At 38.5% G+C, this 21,449-nt stretch overlaps 2 protein-coding genes across 3 annotated transcripts in view; one reads left to right on the forward strand and one right to left on the reverse strand.

Moving 5' to 3' along the window:
• Positions 1–19,567, reverse strand: part of MTREX (Mtr4 exosome RNA helicase) — a 42,094-nt gene extending 22,527 nt beyond the window's left edge. The window contains exons 1-15 of one of the 2 annotated variants that reach the window (XM_032096453.1): positions 19,217–19,565; positions 18,373–18,504; positions 17,172–17,238; positions 15,445–15,507; positions 14,816–14,928; positions 13,801–13,975; positions 12,791–12,881; positions 12,316–12,440; positions 11,006–11,104; positions 10,119–10,221; positions 9,847–9,978; positions 8,567–8,646; positions 7,828–7,938; positions 7,072–7,173; positions 5,593–5,718 (exon numbers count right to left, since the gene is read on the reverse strand). In XM_032096453.1, the coding sequence (XP_031952344.1) occupies positions 5,593–5,718; positions 7,072–7,173; positions 7,828–7,938; positions 8,567–8,646; positions 9,847–9,978; positions 10,119–10,221; positions 11,006–11,104; positions 12,316–12,440; positions 12,791–12,881; positions 13,801–13,975; positions 14,816–14,928; positions 15,445–15,507; positions 17,172–17,238; positions 18,373–18,504; positions 19,217–19,332 (1,635 nt within the window). In that variant the 5' untranslated portion in view covers positions 19,333–19,565. Of the gene's footprint in view, positions 1–5,592; positions 5,719–7,071; positions 7,174–7,827; positions 7,939–8,566; positions 8,647–9,846; positions 9,979–10,118; positions 10,222–11,005; positions 11,105–12,315; positions 12,441–12,790; positions 12,882–13,800; positions 13,976–14,815; positions 14,929–15,444; positions 15,508–17,171; positions 17,239–18,372; positions 18,505–19,216 lie in introns of both variants that reach the window. The other variant, XM_032096454.1, reaches the window with a different exon arrangement.
• A 126-nt stretch (positions 19,568–19,693) lies between these two features.
• Positions 19,694–21,449, forward strand: part of DHX29 (DExH-box helicase 29) — a 28,961-nt gene continuing 27,205 nt past the window's right edge. The window contains exon 1 of the mRNA XM_032096451.1: positions 19,694–19,886. Within this exon, the coding sequence (XP_031952342.1) occupies positions 19,709–19,886 (178 nt within the window). The 5' untranslated portion in view covers positions 19,694–19,708. The remainder of the gene's footprint in view (positions 19,887–21,449) is intronic.

Genomic DNA, 21,449 nt, shown 5'->3' on the forward strand with positions numbered 1-21,449 from the left:
TTTTAAACACAAATATATTACCAATCTGGCTCACTGCTTTGCCCCAAAACCAGTTACACCAACAAACAGAAGCCACTGTGGGTGGCAAAATACTGCTTCAGCAGGCTTTGCTGGTGAAAATACCTCAGGCTGGGGTTCAACACATGCTCCAGTTGTAACAAGAGACTTAAAAGGAAAACAATGTACCTCTGTTTCTCTCGCCTGCAAATACTACCTTCTCAAGTCAGTTCTGAATGACAGAAATTTGCAGTCATTTACCCTCTTTAATAAAGTAGGTTCTACTGTTGTAGCCATCAGTTTGACTTCAGGTTGGTAACTCCAAGTTCTGGTCTTCTCCTTGGTTTTGGAAAAAGTAAATACTATCTCTGTCTACAAGAAGAAGCTAGCTCAGATCCTCAACAGATTTGCCACTATAGGTATCAGGACAGTGATGCATTTATTTTATGACACTTTACAATTTCAGTAAATATGCAGTATGTTTTAACTTAAAGGAAAAGTGTGCCCTAGCAAAGACTATCTAATTCTATAAAATGTTAATACAAAAATAAATTTTAAAAAGTATCTGTCGTCTGTTCATCTCAAACTTATCCTTTTTAAGAATAAGAAGGCAAAGGAAAAAATCTAGCTTAGACAGCCAAAATACATTCACATTATAGTGATGAGTTTACTGAAGTAAATTTCCCAAAAATCTGGAGGAAAACTGCTCTCCACAGACTGAACTAATAAAACTTGAGGTATTCTGTGGTATTAACAAGCAGCAACCACAATTAATAAATAATACAATTAGCTTAGTCCTACAGGCTCTTGAAAATCCTGAGGCGAAGTTCAAGAATGACAAACCATTTTACATACCATTTGATACACTCCATTTTCCTACATTTTGGTTGCAAACATCAGCAAGAACAATTATTTGCTGTTCTCTTCCATCTGCTGGCTTGCATGATTATATACAAAACTGTATAGACTGTTTATCTTCGTGACCCTGTTCACAAAGGTGTTTGATTATCCATTTCCCTTATCTCTGGGATTTCATGCTAAAACCTTGTTGACTTTAAGGCGATTTTAAATTAAGGTTAAAAGTTAAGTACGTTCCTGAATCAAAGCCTGGAAAATTCCTGCAGTGCATACTTCGTAAGGACAAGAAAAGGTTGGCAGTTTACAGAAAAACAATTATTTCACATTAATATTATTTTTATGTAAATACATTTTATAAAACATCCAAAACACTTGTTTCATTGTGATTCTTACCTACGTCACAACTTTAGAAAAATGTTTTACTGTCCTCAAACCACTACTGACAATCTGTTACTTTAAGGTTTTGCAATGTCTTTTCCAACAAGTATTAGTGCCAACCTCCAGCTGAAGTTTTTCTCTCCTGATGTATGATTTGGTAAATTTCTCAACTCCTGAGGCTTTTCCCTCCTCAGAAGTAAGTTCTGAGTCAAACCAAAGTACCATAATGTAATTAAGATGGCATACTAAGCTGATGCTTCCAGAGAAAACTATTGAACTGTCTGAATTGCTGTTGTGCTCATTTGCCTGGTACAATAAAACAACTTCAGAATTCAAGTAAAATGCGAAGAGACTTTTAATGGCAGCATACAGGCCACATAAGGATGGTACAGCCAGCTCTATAAAATGAAGGCCCTGCCAAGGAATCAGATGCAGCTAGTGGAGTATCTCCTACAGCTTGGCATCAGGGCATTTTATGTTCCATAGGCAAATGACAAGAAAGCATATTAACGAATTTTTTACCTTGATAGATGAATGTATTCTTGTATCAGGAATAGTGTAGCCATCAGGACTGGGGAAAGGATTGGCATTGATGAGAACACACCTCGAGTCCTGTGTTCAGTTCTGAGCCCTTCACTTCAAAAAAGACTTCGAAGTGCTGGACTATGTCCAGAGAAGGACAGCAAGGCTCATGAAGCATCTAGAGATAAAGTCTTATGAGGAACACCTGAGGGAGCTGGGAGTGTTTATCCTGGAGAAGTGGTGGCTCAGGGGAATGAATTTTCATTGCCCTCTACAACTGCCTGAAAGGAGGTTGTTAGTAAGGTGGGGTCCAGTCTCTTCTATTGTGCCCACAGTGAGAAGACCCAAAGAAATGGCCTTAAACTGGGACAGGGGATATTCAGGTTAGATATTAGAAAAAAATTTCACTGTCAGGGTGGTTAGGCACTGGAACAGGTTGCCCAGGGAGGTGGTGGAGTCACCATCCCTGGAAGTGTTTTAGAGGTGTCTGGATCTGGCACTGGGTAACATGGTTTAGTGGTTTAGGGCTTGCACTGGTAAATGCTGGGTTTACAGTTGGACTTGATGATCTTAAAGGTCTCTTCTAACCTTGATGAGTCTATGTTTTCTTTGAATTTTTCAGTCCATCTATCTTCTCCTGTAATGGAGTGAGTAGATGCAAAGCACTGATAGGCTCAAAGTTCAAAAATCTACTTATGCAGCACATTTTCTTTCAGAGTACAAACATCCATTCCAGTAACATAATTAGCTCAAGATTTTGTCTTTTAGAGACATAACAAATTATCAACTATCTCTGTAGGAATACATCCTTGTAGCATGGCCAAGTTCCATCTGGAGAGATGGTACACTGATTTCAAAGGCCATCTAGCATCAAGAAGACACTTTACACTTCCTATCTAAACTAACACAATATAGCTAAAGATTTTAAGTAAGGAAAGGAAACAACAACAAAAAATTCCAATCAAGTATCTCTTAGTATTATGCAAATTGTAAAATTACAATTTACCATCTTCAGAAAGCTGCCCCAACAGTGTTGTAAGCATTTAAGTTTACAGATTTATGCAAGTTTAGTAAATATTCAGTGGTCAAGTAAATGCTAAGGATAAACAAAAAAACCTAGTTACACTGCAAAAGACAAATGTACATTACTGAGTTTAAGAAATATTTACAAATCTCCCTTGTAAGAAGTCCATCTAAGAACGGAATGCTGAATGTAAGTCTGGAGTACTGTACACAATGTCGCAATGAACAGTGCCACAGCCAAGCAGCACAGCTGCAGCAATGCTGCTGGTACCAATACGCTCAAAGCTCTCATTTCACCGACCGCAGTGGGAGGCAGCTGACAACAGGATTCCTAGATGTTTTGCTCTAGTGTTCAGGAAATGGTTTGGATCAGACACTCATTAGGGTTGAAGAGCTATGATAAAAATGTTTTATGTAAGTGTTCTATCATTCTCAATACAGCTAATTTATTTCTTCTGGAGTTTTTCCTATAAATCTTTAGCTTATTCTGAAAGTAAAACACTACTATGAGACATATCCACAATCTTACACAAATACCATCAGTAAGTAAAAACTGAGACATACTTAGATGACTGTGAATTGTAAATGTAGTAGAAATTTTAGTCTGTATAGATTTTCTTGGCCTGCTTGACATGGAATTTCCTCTAGACGCTTTGTACTTAAGAAGGAAAATAAGAAGCAGGATTTTTTTTGTGCTGTACTGCTCATTTCATAAAAGATTACTTTTACTGCCTTTACAGCAATTGGCTAGTTACAGAAGCTACAGAAACATCAATACCTTCATTTTAGCCCCTTCTGATCTTTTTCAGAAAAATCTAAAATTCAGTCTTTGCTCACTAGTGAAATAGTGTCAAAAATTAATGAAATACATTAACTCATTTAGATCAGTGGGTAAGAAGCAAGAGATAACATAGAAAGCAAAAACGTTGCCATTATTTTTCCCATTTGTTTCCTTATAATTCAAAAGGGGGAAAAATCAAAGGTCTTGAAGTTTCAATGAAGGAAATATTCTTTATTATTTCCTTAAAATCTAAAACCCAGGGGTAGTATCAAAGAGAAGGTAAGTGATCTACTACTTCCTTTTCTGTCGTACTTCATTCAGATTAAGTTCAATAGTTCTCAAACTGCTGAATTTTCAAACTTTAAAAAAAACCCCCACCTTCTGAACAGGTGAGTTTATAATCTCTTAACATAAAGATAATTACTTGAAATACCATTTTTTCTTAAGCTATTAACAATTATTTAATATAAATTAGCTTTTTTGTGGACTTTTTTATAAATACTATTTATAAGGATTTCCTTTTGGTTCTCTCACTTTGTATATCCTGCTCTTTATTTTTCAGCTGTGGAAGTACAAATGTGTAAAACCTTTTTAAAAGTAAGTATGACACAAAATTACATCTGTTTTCTTAAACAGCCTTAAAAACTCAAAAAAACCCAGTTAAAAAACTTAAGTCTTCATACATCTCAGAGATGTACACATGCATTAAGAGTGCATGTGAAGGAATAAATATAGGCACGCTCCACTGAGAAAACACAAATCAAATCAAGACTAAGAAATTAACACAAAACCTAATGCTACCATACAAGAATACTTCTGAAATTCATTTTACTGATTTCTGGCTATAATGATTATGCCATAATGCAGCATTCATGAAAATTCTGACTTTAAGAAGGAAAATAGTACCTGTGTATAAAGGGTACATGTAATGTACATATTTACAAGTATAATGTATTATGAATTTACAGGTAGCACTGACAGATCACGACACACAACAAAGAATCCTCATCTGCATAATTAACAGCAGCCATTTATGTACTTTTTCCCTTGTTTCTAATTTGCCTGAATGAAAAACACTGGGATCTCCATTTCTTTGCAACAACTACATGCCTTTTGTTAACATAACCTGATGCTGACTTGAGACGATTCCCAATTTATACTAAGTCCAGTAATACTGTAAATGCTGTTTTTGAGAAATGACCTGCTATGTGCACACGAATGACCTGCTATTTGCACCAAGGCTACAAGCTCCTAAACAGAGTGCATTGTAACTCCCCAGGTTTTCTATTTTAACATGTGTGCACAATTAATGTAAGCAGCCTAAGACAGGCAACTCACACAATAGATTACTGTATTTCTTTGTAGTAATTTGTGCCATGGAATTTAAACAGAAGTGTAATGAGTACGGTATTTCATATTCAAATTACAAAGCAAGAGGGTATTAGTGTAATAATCTCCCATTATAGTTTTTTCAATCTCTTAATTTCCAAACTCAACATTTTCTGCAAGAACTGTCAATTTCTCCATAGCTGATTTGAGCACACTGACAGCCATTTCACTCTTCTTCTTTACCTCATTTTTGCATGACCTTGTCCATTTTGTCTATCACACTGACAGCCTATTAACAAAGTTTCATTTCATCACAGAACCAAGAATTTAATAACTCTTGTGAAAGCTCAAACCTTCTAGTTCAGCATAACCCTTAAATTCACTGCTGTCAGCAAGAAACAAACAGAATACTAAAGAAGTAGTGCTATCACTAGAAAACAGGATACAGCTCTACTTGTCCTGCCTGACAGGCCTTTTATACCAAGAAGGATGATACTACTTTTGTACAAATAAGGATGGTACTAGTCTTCTAACTTTGTTTCACAATAGAAACTCCTATGAGAACTCGCTGAAAGCTACTTTTAGGAGCTGTCATCTTCTACCTGCATGATATTCTCATCTAAGGTGGATAATTTTCCACATAACATTATTCAAATGAGCATAACCTTGTTGGGAGAATAGAAACAAAATAATGTCTCCCCTACCTTCAAAAGCTGCTTGCCAATCGTTGGACTCATTTTTTCATCCACCATAAGAATTACTATTCCTCTGTCATCCATACCTCGGCGTCCTGCACGACCTGACATTTGAATGTATTCACCTGAGGATATCTACAATAAAATGAGAAAAAGCAATTAACAAACATCAAGAAAATAGCAAGAATACAGTGCTAATTACAATTGCACAGTAAGTTGACACGGTGTGTAAAAATTAGCAAAGACTTATCTAAGTTATCTAAGAGTTATCAGATTGACTTCATTAGTCATAACTACCATGAAGTAATTATATAAATCCATTACTATGAATAACATAGTCAGCTGTAAAAGTCAACTACTGCTCTTACAGCTCCATATCATGGTGCATCATTTAAGCAAGAACAAAAACCGTTTTACTAATGTCTTTTATAATGGAAGGTTGCTGAGAATGGTGAAGACACAATTTATCTTCAACATACTGATAATGCACCTTCATCATCTTCAAGTAATGTATCATTTCATTCAAATTATTCAAGACTAACATTAATATACTCACACTTGCAAAAGGAGTATTTTTATGCCTCCTATATGTGAAATTGAAGTTTATAAAGAACTGGGACATGGCAAGAGGCAGCTACAACTGGTTACCTATGTCTCAGCAAGTTATAAAACACGGGTTTTGTCATCTGTGGAACTGCAATCTCAACAACTCCCCAGGTTTCACTTAGAGTCAGATTTCAAAAACTACTTAAGTGAACTGTGCTAAATAATTTCAGAAGTTCCACATTTCTGCTATCTCAAAGGTAAACCATTCTTATACATATCTTACAGACATGCAATCAGAATGAATAGTGAAACTGAACAACCCAAACTACGATCGAAGAAATGTTTACTTCATAACGCATAGGTCAAGTCACTTGTCCTGTTCACCACAATTTTCCCACCTTTGAAGGATGAGCCTTGGCTCTTATAAAGCTTTGCTGTGGTGACTTGCAAGACATCATTATTATTTTAAGTAAACCACATACCACATTTTAATGTCTAAAATTTTATAATTATGCAAAAAAATTCTGTTGTAACAAAACAATACTCTCCCAAGGTAAATGATCTCTTTTCTTAGGTCTGTCAAAATTAGTGATCATTAGGATAGGTTATCAAGTCCATTTATTCTCCACAGTTCTCTGACACAGAGTAAAATATTTGGGTCTCACAGTTTTGGACAAGTTGTGCAAAAGTCTTAGTCTAATCCAGTGTCTGCTGCTAACCTGTGTTTGTTTCCCTTTTGATGTGTCTATTAAACAATCTCATGGATAATCTGAGGAACCTTGTCTTCAGAAATTTGTGTACTAACTGTAACCGGATTAGATATGAAGATTTTCGAAAGAAAAAGTGTTTTCTACTACATTGAGGAGAACACATAAAGCGCAAATTTAATCCTAGTAAGGTTTAAAGAACTCAATTATTCTACAGAACCTGTTTATCACTTACCCATCGGAAATCTTTTCCATCAAATTTACTGGCACTTGTAAACAGCACAGTTCTGGCTGGCATATTAATTCCCATAGCAAAAGTCTCTGTTGCAAATAAGGCCTAAATAAACAGACTGAAGTTAATATAGCAAAAAAAGATGATCTCAAAAGAGGATGAAAATAGTCAGAGATTGCTACACAGAATCCCTCTGGATTTGAACATATCTGTGCAGTCAATACAGGGAACACAGGCATATTCAATACTTAAAAACTGGACTAAAACCATCTTTCCTTCTTCCCTTATTTTTCCTGGGAAAGCATGAAAACTAAATAGATGGGACAAATGAAAGATTCCAAAAAAACCATAATGGAGTGCAAATTATATTAATTAATAATACTAATTAATTTCAATATTCAAGTTTGCAAGGAGAAAATAGGAGTTAGCTATCCCAAAAAACCATGAAATTGACCTAAGGTTACATTTTTCTGAGTATTTCTCCTTAGAACAACCAACAATCAGCTTGGCAATTGTCCATTGTCATTTATAGGAGCAAGATGTAACATAAAACGGTTGAAGAAAATATTTAAGTTAGACACTGTAAGTTCAAACACTTCTGAATACAATCTGGAACACTTAAAACTACAGCTGCAATTGTGTAGATCTCCACTGTAATACTAGCATACACCCTGAGCTAAAGCGTACTTCTTGGATTTTCAGGATTACCAGCCATGTATTCACAACAGAGAACAAACTACTGACGGACATAAAACATACCTTTATTAGGCCCTCTGAGAAAAGAATTTCTATGGTTTCTTTTAAGATAGGAAGCAAACCACCATGATGAATACCAATTCCTCGTTTCAGGAGGGGAAGCACATGTTCAACCTGAGAAGAAACGTACCAAACACCAGCAAACAAATTTTAGCATTTGTTACTAAAATTTGCATGGAAAGCCTCAACATTGCCCTCAGTGTTCATGTAATTCACCATTTCCCAATTTAAAATACAATGACTACCCCTTTAATCTTGTAATATTCTGTCTGCTTAGAAGCTTGTATTTTTCCATTGTAAAGATAGGAAAACATCACTGTGTTTAGTCATTATACAAAAAATTAGACTGCAGATGCATCAATGTGACTTTTTGAAAGTGTCAGGAATCAATAACTAGTAAGTGCACACTGCACTCTGACTTGAACTACTTCTGGACTGTTTTAAACCAGGTCTACTGCTTGATAAACTCTTATGTTAACTTAAAAACATAATTGGAAAAAATAAAACAAGCGGTAGGAACTCCACTGTTAATTCTGACATACATCATCTGCTGGAATCGCAACTGCAAGGAATCCTTATCACCTCTTTCATAATGACAAGAACAACATAGGGAGATGAATGAGATTATCCAGTTTTATAATTTCTATACCATCTACAAAACACCCTCAGCTTCACAGGTTGCAGAAAACAGGACAGAGCAATTCAACTCTATTCAAAGGAACCCTGTTCAATCTCCACTCACCTGAGGAAGCTTTTTGTCTTCATCGGAGAGACAATCAATTGCATTATTGAAGACTTCTTCAACCATCTTTTTTTCTTCATCTAAGAAGGCAATTTGTAAATTATCACAAAATGTAGAAGGCTAATACCAGCTGTAAATAAAGTGACACCACATTCTAATATTTACAAAAGTGTACAATAAAAATTGAGTGGAATACTGTGAAGTCTACACAAAACCACCTGCACTGGGTCAGATTATCAAGACTTCAATAAGCCTAGAGGAGCCAAATGGTAAGCAGAAGCAGATGATCAGGAAAAAGAAAACTAGAACAAACCTTTCAGAATAGTCCAAACTTCAGCTACTTCCAAGCTTGGGATTTATCAGTTTTATGTGCTCCCTGCCTATTTCATAAACCTCCCCTGTTCCTCTTCCACCTACTAGTCCCTGTCCGAATGGACATAAAGGCTCCTCCCTATTAACTCTCAAAGTTTACACTGTTTCCACTAAGTAGTATGAATATCAAGAATATACATTCAAAGGTGTGATTCTGAAGAAAACATGAAAATGCACCTCTGCATTTACACTTATCTTTATATTTTCTGACAGAAAATTTTCTGACTATATTTTCTGACTATTCTGCAACACTGAACCAAAATGTGCAATGATTGGAGCAAGTAAGTAAGCAAGCAAGAACCCTGAACATTTCACAAACATGAAACAGTACACTGACTTACAACAAATTCCTTATTTTTGTTAAAACTCTTTAGCTTTCCAAGAAGTGATGAGCTTTAACTTATTTGCAAACCTTGGTCTTAGTCCAAGACGAAAAACATCTTTAATTACCTTTTGGTTTTTACTTTGAGGAGAAGGGGGAAGAAAGAAAACTGGGTTGCATTGTCAAGAAAAAACAGTCTAGTGGTTTGTTACACCGTTGTTTGGACTTTGAGAGTATACTATTTTTCTAATGAACATAACATGAAAATTTTCGGATATACTTTTGTTATGATCAGTCTTCTCCCATTACAGACAGAATTTTCTAGCAACTCTTATATTATTATTACAATAAACGGCATACTGAAGCAAGAAATAGAGTTAAAATCAATGAACAGTTCAACATTGCGATGACCAAGTACTCTGTACACCAACACCTTCCTACCGAATACAGCTTGAGATACCAGCAGAGTAAAAGAAAAAAGCAGTATGTATTCTCCTTTTGGTTTTACACAAGATGTTCAACAGGAAAAGTAGTATTTCACATCAAACTACATCTGTGAATAGAATTCGACTGGATTTATCTGTACCTGTATTGAAATCTAACTTTGTCATCTGAAGTGCATAGGCTTCACAGTCTTTCTTACTGAAGCTGAAAATAATCACAGGTTGGAAATTCCTTTCCATGATCATCTTCACAATCTTAAAAACATTTGAAGGACCTGCAGGAAGATTACATTCATTTAAATTAAATTTTGCAACAAAAAGTATCTTATGGAGTAACTGAAACACAAGCACAAGTTGCACAGAACTTCAGAAAACATTTATACCAAAAATTACCTCAGAATGGGTTCAAACTCACCTTTTGTTCCTCCTTTCCTGCCTTTCTGATCCCCTTTTGCTAAGTCTCCTGCATCTCTAAGCACTTGCATTGCTGTATTAAAATTATCTTCTCTGAAATCTCCCTAGATGTAAAACACAAACTTTGTAAGGAGTTACTTACACAGCCCACTTAAAAATACCTAGTACTTTGCACAGGCAGTACCATTGCCCCATATATACACAGGCAGAAGGACAAAAACAATTCATAAGCTATCAAAAGAGTTTACTAGGTCAGTGTCACAGCTCAGAATTACATTGGTGTCTCTGAAGTTACTGCTCATTGTTCTATCCACCACATTATCCACCATGCCAGACCTGCTAAATGACACAGTACCAAAACTGACTTTTACGAATGTCCACATAAAACTACACTGCCCAATGAAGACCTATCTTCAAGTGCAGCACTACTGTTTATGGCATCAGCTACGGCTAAGTGAGCTAATGATAAATTTTAAAGAACTTGTTAGTTGAAAAATACCTGAAGAAACAAAAATATTTTGCCCCCTTGACTAAAGTCGAATTTACATGCCCCTGCATTTTCTTTTGAGTGAGAAACAGTACAAGGAAATCAACTACTCTGCAGATGTACAAAAAGCAGCACACATTTTAGGAAACAAGCAAGAATGTGGGCACTTAAGACAGCTCAGGGAAGTATTACTCAGCTGATTGCATGACATTAGATAATAATATCAATTTCTTGTGTAAGACTCCAAAAATCTAAAAGCAATTCAGAGATCACCATTACCCGCTTGTACTTAATTTTAACAAAAACATCCTTTATACAGCCTATCCAAATTTTGCAAGAGCTCAAGCTTTTGACTGTTAAGTGAGGAAAACAATCTTTCAAACAACTGGAGCAATCCTTACATTTTCATCAACAACCAGATGGAGTCCATCTCCTCCTGCTGGAAATATATAATGCTGCAGTGGAGTGGGTCGATAGTCAGTGTAAATCACATGGCAAGGCTATAAAGAAAGAATTCACATAAATATTTTATAATTGCATTGTACTATCACTTGCTTGATGGAAAATCTAATACATTACTATTAAAATACAACTTTTTAAAAACCAGAAAGTAAGGCTTTTGAAGCTAAGATAGAAAATTTTCTATCCTGAATATGGATTTTGTACTAACAACATTGTTTAAGAAAATGAAAGTTTGCAAATGTTTTAGAACTCTGAAGATGGCTATAAAAATTCTTTCTCACGAACACAAAGAAGTAAGGACAGGCAGTGTTTCCTTCTGCATTATTAGACAGGCTTGAAATATTAACACCTTCTAAAATCAAATGAAAACCTGTTAATTTCTATTTTGTAAAAAAAGCCTGAAGTATTTCTGAAACACCTAAAAAAGACTCACAGTAGACTTTCATGAGCATTTAAGGTTTCAATGCATCAAGAAGACTTGTTTAGGAAAAAAACAAACACTTCCTTTAAAACATTAAATATTGCATAAATCTGCTTTTAAAAAACCGGCAATTTAATGTTCTACAAAACAAAGTCAAGGTTTTGTGCCAAGTTTAAACAGACATCTTTTATATTATACTCCCTTCATCACAAACAACTTAAGAATCAATCTCCAGGATATTTTTAAATTTGGACCAACCTCTTGGTGATAACAAATTCCCCAGTTCTAATCCACAAATTCTTTGCTATAAAATCGCATCTTAGAAAAAAACCAGAATAGAATTTAAAACCCAAAAGTTACAGGACAGGATAGGTTTCTTAAATTACACTTTTCCCACTTGCTTGCAAGCATATATAGTATTTCCCATGGATTTAAGATTTGCTTTCGATTTCTGCATGGCCTTTTTACAGAGCTCCTCAACCAAATTCTCCCAAAAACCTCTTGTTTTTGGGAGAATTTGGAGCCCTCAGAAAATCACAGTATGTTCACCATCTTTCATAACTCAGAATGTTTGCTGAAATCAGGCAGGTACCTAAATAATTGTGGAAAATAAACATGAAGAAACAGCCTTAATGTTGCCACGTAGAAGCAACAGCCAGTACACCTGCAAAAGCAGGAATACAGCCAGAGAACTAGGACTGATCTCTACCATCACCTATAAGCAATAAAATGACTAAAAAGATACTCAAAGGTCCAGTTATCAACCAAACAGAAAGTATTATGTCACAAGACAAAAAGGATAGAGGTACAGCATATCAGAAATATAACCTGTTTGTGAAGATGGCAGATCCATTCAGCAAACTGACGGGCATTTGGAATAGTTGCAGAAAGGAACACATAATGTACGTTATCAGGAAGCAAAATAATTGTCTCTTCCCAAACCACACCACGTTCTGAAAATGGAAAGGCATATGGGAAATTTATGTGGTCAAAGCATGCTTCTCATCCCTGAAGCCAAAGAACAGCATGCTTAAAAAGAAAATAAGACAAAAACTAAAACAAATCTCCCCTTCACAAGTGGGGCATATCAAATGCCCTCAAAATCGTTTCTGCTTTGGAGAAGAAAATGCAAACTACAACACAGAATTACAAAAATTCAGTAGGAAATAAATTCTGAATGATTTATACAGAAAGATGACTGATTTTAAGAGAGAAAATAAGACTTAATACTTCGAAAGAAAAATAAATTGTTCTTGGAGGAAAAAAAAATGATTGGAAAAAAAAAATGGTATGCATAGAATACCTGTATCTCTCATGTAGTGGATTTCATCAAAAATAACCCATGCGACTTCACGCATAACCTCAGAACCTCTGTAAAGCATACTTCTCAAAATCTAGAAAAGGAAGTAAGAGTTGAGTGCCTTTATACAAAATAAACAACAGCTGTGTTACACAAACATTTATAAGAAACTGCCAGAATTTTTGGTTCACATTTACATGGGTATATGAAATCATACTTTGCACAAAACGTAAAAGCATTTAAAGATAAGTTGCGAGATGCTTTCCAAGTTCATTCCAATCCAACAAATCTCATTACATGAGAAAAACTGGTTTCCCTGAAAGGAAGGTGAAAGAATGAAACAACGTATTTCTCCAAGCTTCTACACGGCAGGTAATTGTTACAGGTCTACTTCTGCAAGCCCTCTTTTTACCTCATCCTAAGAGGAAATCTTTTGTCAGAAATCAAATCATCCTGTTTCTCTAATCTTTCCCTACCAAAGTTTTGCCTGGTTCTTTTGAGGTAAAGACAAAAAGAGAAAAACTCCAACTCATGGCTGCACTTCTACAACAGAAATGTGACAAAACTCTGTAAGCAGTACTTTGTTACCAAAGGTGAAAAGCAGCATATTCCTGGAGCTCTAGCACCTACTGTGAACCACTCAACAATCCTTCAATGATGTTGCTTTCCCCATTTTGCCTTTCTAGAACAAAATACTGACCACAGGATTCAGTAAATCTGACGTTCAGCATTTTACGTTTACAAATACTCAGTGTCTTGAGCACCCGGGAAATGAAATTCTGACTTTCTCCACATTAGAATCAAAAGTTCCTGGCTTATAGTTCAAAAGTACAAATTCACAGAGATTTACCTAATTTTTTAAATAACCAAAAGTTAAAACGCTCAAATGGGTCATAACGAACTTTAGAACATTTTCTACCCTAACTGGGCAAGTTTAATACTTTAAAATTAGACCTCCCCAATCAAAAAAGGGTAGAAGAAAACACAGATCAAGAATTAATGTCTGATCTTACCTCAGTTGTCATTACCAAACAAGAAGCTGTAGGGTTAATGGTGACATCCCCAGTCATCAAACCAACATCCTGAAATTCTTCATACATCTCACGGTACTTCTGATTACTCAAAGCTTTAATTGGACTTGTAAATATCACGCGCTGCTTTTCCCTCAAAGCCAGGGCAATTGCATACCTGTATTCAAACAATGTCCATATTAACAGCTGTCAGGAAGACAGAGCATATGACTTTGTTTAAAAACAAAATAAGTTGTGCAATTCAGAACATGAAGAGAATGATTCACAGCATTTGAACCCACACTCTTAACACATTTAGCATTTCATATCTAGATTAGTAAGTTCAGTGCAACCTTAAATCAACTACATATGCATCTCTGGAGAGTGAAAAACCTTTAAACACCAAGTTAGCTGATTTTTATGGACACCAGAGTACATGTAGTTTAATTAAAAAACTGTCATTTTCTCACAACAAAACTATTGTTACTTGAAGCCATGCTCTAACATATCTTCATGTACACTTCACTCCTTGCTTCAGGTCAGCAAAGCCACTTCACTGCCTGAACCAAACCCTGGCAGAAAATATACACTACCTTTTAAGAATTTCTTGCCCAATAAACACAAAGTTGCCAACTAAAGCAAACCAGTGCTTCCAACAAAGCAAAAAAAGACCACACAAGAAAGTCCTTACTAGTTCTATCCAAGGGCTAGAAAACAAAGGTATTTTTTCTAGATTTACAGAAATCTGTATTGAAGAAGCTTCCATTTCAATCTATACAGCGACACCTTGACAGTTTAAAAATAAAAGCTAAGCTTAAACACAAATTAAACCTTTTGTTACCCACTAAACGACGAAAGATGTAAATTTCATATTCAAGGGTAGTCAATTTAATTCTAACACCGATGGACTGAATGTTGCATCAAGAAATTGAGACACAACAGCTACTGACAGCACAAGAAAGGGACAGAACGGACATCACACTGTTCTTTCATTAGAGCCTGTTAGAGAAGTACTTACTCAGCACAAACAGTTTTACCAGCTGATGTATGAGCTGACACTAACACAGACTGGTTATTATCTACACAAAGAATAGCTTCTCTCTGGAAGGCATCAAGAATAAATGGATATTCCTAGAAAGAGAAAAAAACAAAAACATTACAGAATTTTAATACAGACTTACATCTAATTAATTTTCTGACTGACCTAGTGTGTAAATTAGAGACAGGAACTAAATCCTGCAGATACTTGTAACTTCCGCTGATCTAATCCAGTATTAGGCAATGACTTTGTATTTAAATATTTTTATCTCATACCACACCTAAGATCTTTGCTTATGTCCTGTTGTCATAGCAAATGAAAATCTTGCCCTGATGACTGAATTTTCTCTAATTTACTAGCTTAGGAAGAGAAACTAAAATAATGCCACCGCCTGATGTAACAAAAAGAATGGACATCATAACAGCCTATCCACCTCATTCAACCACATAATTTTCTCTACAGAATTTTAAATACAGAAACATCAATCTTATTTATGACAGGCTATCTTTTACAGACTTTACTGACAAAGTACATAATTTTTCTCCTCTGCTCTCACCTAGTATGTAAAGCATGTACAAAAAGAAAAAGAAATGGAATCTACCACATACTTTTGCAGCTTTTCCAGTTCTTGGCTTCAGACCCGTGAATTCTTCATTTGCTGGAAGCGCAACCTACAAAACACATTTAAAATAAAAACAGTTGCAGATTTCTGTGTCCACAGCAGTGACATTTCTGGCAATATGAAGTATATGAAAACCAATCTGAATTTCTGTTATCCTGTTTCTACAAGCTCAGGTGTCCAGGGTTCATCCCTTCCTCTCAAGAGTTTTTCTATCAATCTCTTTATTCTCCTGCCCCAACAATGCTCCTTCTCTCACTTCTCGGATATCCCTACTGTATTGTGTGAGACATTACTGCTTCAGCTACCTTGGAATACTAGCTTTTCAGGCCAAGACACAATCATGTCTTCCGGCCAGTGGATGTTTCAAGTAATTACTGAGCTCACATTGATAAACATTCCCTTTTCAAGTACACTGTATCTATACTGGTAACATTCCCGTTCCTTGCCAATATCTAACAGTTAATCACTTTAAATACTTAAGCTCTCTATACTTACTAAGTAATGGCAAACCTTTACCAGACATCTCAAAATAACAAGAATTGTACAGACACATGGGCTTTAGAACCCTTATCAGCAAATGTTTATACAGTTCCTTCATTACAAAAGTCTGATGATACAGAGCCCTTGAATGTGACCCTAATTAACTTGAGTTAGTTCTGCAAAACAGCACACAAGAGAAAAAGACCATAACAGTACAAGGAATTTAAAATTTACATATTTGATTCTCACATGAACTCTTTCTGATAGTCATATATGGATGCAGGATGATTTAAGAAAACCCAACATTAATAGTTTATATTTCTTGCATTTGAATTTGTATTTATGTCTATGAACACAACTTGAAAACGGAAGTTTTCATTACTTTGCACATAAAATAATCTTTACAAGAAAGTCTTTCATTCTTGAACTAGAATAGCAGAATACCTCAATGCTCTGATCACACTACGAACACAAACATGTTTCACCAACCAGTAGGTTCTTCTCCTCAACAACAGTGCTCAAAATGTTCTTGTACCTTACAAATATGGAAACCTATCAACATTATGATTTGAGTCTTTCACAATCACTCATTTTATTTTAAGTATGATTGAAACTTTTTCTGGTAAAATATTTTACTAATTTTTCAAGTGCATTTTGTGCATGCTCAGTGTCAGATAGAGACTTCAAATTCCCCACAACCTTAAACATAGTATGAAATACTGTATCTGCTAGAGTGCAAGAAAGCTCTGGAGAGGTATCAGGACAAGCTGGATCAACGGTGTGAAGTTCAGCAAGGTCAGGTACAAGGTCCTGCCCTTGGGTCACAACAATTCTAACGAGCACTGCAGGCACCCCCAGGTGGGGAGACAGCTTTTTCTCTGAGGTAATAAGCAAAAGGAGGATATGAAATGACCTTAAAATGTGTATGAAGAGATTGAACATTAGAAAAGACTTGTCAAGCACTGGACCAGGCCGTCCAGGAAAGTGGTTGAGTTATCATCCCTGAAGCTATTTAAGAGATGTGTAAATGTGGCACTTGGGAACAAGGTTTAGGGGAGGACTTGGCAGTGATAGGTTAATGGTTAGACCACAAAGGCCTTTTCCAACCTAAAAAATTCAGTGATTCTATGATCTAATAATTACAAGCGGAATATCAAATACTGTTATACTGGCAGGATACACACAATTAGGTGAAACAAGCCTATTTTTCATCTGCATTTTCATTGCACTCACCTCATGTGTACAACCTTCAACAGTGTCCACAGACTGCACCGTTACTTGAGGCATCAGATCTGTCAAACTAAAAAGATATGAGTTAGGATTGCCAAAATAAGTACTCAAAAACCCTGATCTTTGTAAGTGTGAATATGTTGAATTTCACCTTTACTTGAATTGCAACACCAAAAAAAAAGGATGCACAGTCTTGGCATGGACAGGCAGCAGAGGTTACCACCAGGACTAATACCTGTAAATTAAAATTTTGCTACCATATAAATCTACTTTAGCTATTGACTCAAAAATTGCACCACACAACAGCACTTAGGTCACATTTATTCCCATAAAGTTTTATGATTAAATGAGGACTTTTTTCAATACATAATGAAACAAAATTCAAGACCTGTACTCCTGCTACTAGTCAAGACAGAGTAAGCAGCTTGAAGCATCTCAAGCAGCTGCCTGAGGACAAGGCTCCTCTTTTCTTTACCAGTTCCTTCTCTAATGGCCACAAGAAGGGCCTAATGTCTCAATGCAAGAAACTGTTTATTTCTGATGGTTTTAACATACTTAGCAAGCTACTTCAGGCAAGTATACATTCTACTGATACCACCAACACAGAAAATGACTTAAAAGTATTGTTTCTGGTTCTGTTTTGCTTCTATACACTTACCCTTTGTTTACAGTGTTTTGAGAAGTCTTCTCATGAGCTTTTCACAGAAAAGCTGACACTGAACTTCAGAAAAATTAAATGCAAGACCAAATGACAATGCAGTTACCACCTTACATGCCTCAAAAGCCTTGTTTGTCCTATTTGCCAATTTACTCTTCCGATATCCCAAGCCAACTATGTCTTTCAACATCACAGTACACAGCAAGCCTGTCTCCTCCCACGTACTTCCAGCTCATCTTCTGCTCTATGTGAAATGAACATGATGGCTTTGAGCAAGAGTCACCGATTCATATGAGTAACCACAAATTAATGTATACTTTCTACTGCAAACATCTACAAGTCTGCAGTATTTTAAACACACCCAGTGCTCATTACTGCTGAGGCTGCACTAGCAGCACATTCTCACTTAAACAGATAATGGAAAAACAAACTTGTGCAAATCCATCTTTACATGAAAACACTGCAAAGCTACTTTTTATCAACTGTTCCCAACTGTTCCCAGTGTGGCTTGCTAGGACTACCTTACACATTAAGCCAGGCACTTACTTAACATCTTCTGATAAAACATCTTCCAATTTCGGCTTTTTTCCCAAAAAGACATTTTCAGTACTATCAAGCTCAACTTCCCTTTTTGGCTTTACTATTGCTGGTACCGAAGGCTTTTCTTCCAATCGTTTTCTGCAACATAAAAACGTAAGAAATTTACATTTTGCCTCATTTATTCATGTAGTTTCAGGAGAAAAAACAGATAGGCTAAGGGAAACCGTGATCCCATTGCACTTGGGAAACAACCCAGGTAAGTCCATCCACAAAAACTGTCGTGGAATTTCAAACCAGCGCCCAGATAAGATGGACACCAGGTCCCCATACTCCCCAGCTGACCACAGCACCAGGGCTGGCTACAACTTTAGAGCCAGGGATCCTGGGAAAGTGCCTCACAGAATCACAGAATGGGTCAGGCTGCAAGCGACCACAGTGGGTCATCTGGTCCAACCTCCATGCTCAAGCAGGACGATCCTAGAGCACACTGCACAGGAGTGTGTCCAGATGGTACTTGTATAGGTCCAGTGAGAGAGACTCCCAAAACTCTGGGCAATCTGTTTCAGTGCACAGTCACCCACGCACTAAAGAAGTTCTTCCTCGTGTTCAGGTGAAACTTTCTGTGCATCAGTTTCTTCCCGTTATCTCTTCTCCTATTGCTCGGCACCACCAAGAAGAGCCTGACTACATCCTCCCGGCACCCTCCCTTCAGACACTTATAGACATTGAGTCCCGAGGGGGTTCAGCAGCTCAATCAAGCCGGCAGAAGCCGGGCCCAGCGTTACGGCCCTCACCCCCGCCGCCAGAGCGCCCCCGGTATAGTTGCCTCAACCCCGCTTCGCGCCCTTACCCCGGCCTCCTGGCACCCTCGGCGGGGCCCGTTTTGCTTTTCTTGGCGCCAGAGGCGGGGACGGCCGCGTCCTCCTCGAACACGCTGAAGAGCTCATCCCCAAAGGCCTCCGCCATCTTAGCGGCCGCGCTCCCACAATGCCCCGTGAAGGGCCTCACGCCTCACGCGAGAAGGGCCCTTCCGGCCCCGCCCCCCGAGGAGAGACAGAGACTCCCGCCGGTTCTGGCACCCAGAGCCGCCCGCACGGCCCGCGCCGTATCTCGATCTCGATTTCTGTCTGGATCTGGCTCTCGGTCCCGATGCCGGACCCTTCTGTGACCCTCCCCCCGGGCACACACCCGGCCCTTTGCCGCTGGGAGGCGATGCGCGAAAACCCGACGCAGGCCGCGCGGCCTACGCGCGTGCGCTGGGAGTGCTGGCCAATGGGACGCGGCGGCGGCCGTGTCAAGTGCGGTGCCCGTATGTGCGCGCGCGCAGGGCGGCGGGGGTGCCATGGGCGGCCGCAACAAGAAGCAGCGCGCGGGCGGCGCGGCTCATGCGGCTGCTGCCGCCGCTGTCACCGCCCGCGCCGGCGCCGCCCAGGCCGGGGCAGCTGCGGCCGGCGGTCCGGCCAGCCGGGCTGCCCCGCCGCGACCAGCACCTGCCTCCAAGGAGCCGCGTGTCAAACAAGGTACCGCGCCCCGCGGAGCCCGGGGAGCGGCCGTGCCGTGCGGACGAGGAGTGGGGCCCGCTGTGCGCGCGGCTGAGGGTGCCTTGGCTGGAGGGGCAGTGCCCTCAGGGGGCCCCCACGGGTGCGGCTGCCGTGGACCGCGGCGTTACGAGGAGAGGTCGGCCATAGGGGCTGTTGTTTCCCAGCATCGGGAGAGGCAGCTGGAATTACTCTGCTCCTAATGTGGTTGGGCCTGGCTACAGCCCGCCTTGCCTGTCTAGCTGGTCAAGGGAGGCAGTCCTCGCCGTCTAGTCGGCCCTAGTGAGGCCACGTCTGTTGTTCTGTGTCCAGGTTTGGGCTTCTCTGTGGGAGAGAGGAGCTACTGGAGAGTGGATCTACCCAATGGAGGGTCACAAAGATGATGGCTCTCCTTATGAGGAGAGACTGAGGGAGCTGGGCCTGTTCAGAGAAGACTGAGAGGGGCTCTCATAAATGTATATAAAGATTTCAAAGGCGTGTGCCAAGAGGGTGGTGCCAGACTCTTTTCCGTGGTACCCAGAATGAGGAGCAATATCTGCAAACCAAAACATGACAAGTTCTACCTCAACATGAGGAAGAAATCCTGTATACTGAGGGTGGCAGGGCACTGGAACAGGCTGTCTGGGGAGGTCATGGAGTCACCCTCTCTGGAGACATGCAGAACTCACCTGGATTCATTCCTGTGTCGCCCGCTCTAGGTTGGATGATCTCTAGAGGTCCTTTCCAACTGTACTTATTCTGTGATTCTGCTGCCATGGGTGTCCCTGAGCAGATAAGCCTTGGTGGCATTGATGTATTGAGTTAATTACAGAAAGTCTTGTTATTAGATGGTCAGTAGCTCCTATGGAGCAAGTGTTTGGATGGTACTTTCCCAGATGTAGGTCTTTGTTTTGTATGTTATTAAAATTAATGTAATGTGGATTTGGGATTGTTTTAGGGTTTTTTTCTGTCTTGAAGGAGCTGTTACAGGGCTGGAGGCACTTCTGTGGTGTTGGATAAGATAAGGGATGACTGTTCTGAATAATGTTATTCTGAATGTCTGAATAATGATATTCTGCAACACTGTGAGATGCCTATTTTCAATAAGCCAGCTTTGCCAGAAGTAGCTCAGATACTATATAACGTTAGAACAGCTTGTGTTGCAGACCATGAGCAAATCATGCAATGGCCAGGGCATCTGCGATTCGAATTTGTTAAGAAAAAGTTCTTGTAATCTGTTAATATAAGCTTCCTGGACCTGTTAATGTAGTCTGCTTTCACAAGTGTGGGCTCTACCAAGTGTAGTTCTTGTGTCTTCCACTTCTCCAGTAACCACGGTACTCAGTCCTCTTCAGAAAATATCCTGCTTCTCTCTCAGGTTGCATAATATGGTGAAAAATCAGTCAGGGTACGTGAAAGCTAAGTTGGTATATTCTAAAGAGCCCATTGGTAAGTGCCAGTGAGTAACTCCTGAGTGCTGACAGCTGTTTGTCTCTCCTGAGCAGAGGTGACCATACTTTTTCTGAAATGCAGTTACCAAAACCGGGTCTGATCTCAAAGCAGGCT

The sequence above is a fragment of the Corvus moneduloides genome, chromosome Z, assembly GCF_009650955.1.
Source record: "Corvus moneduloides isolate bCorMon1 chromosome Z, bCorMon1.pri, whole genome shotgun sequence".
Lineage (NCBI taxonomy): Eukaryota > Metazoa > Chordata > Aves > Passeriformes > Corvidae > Corvus > Corvus moneduloides.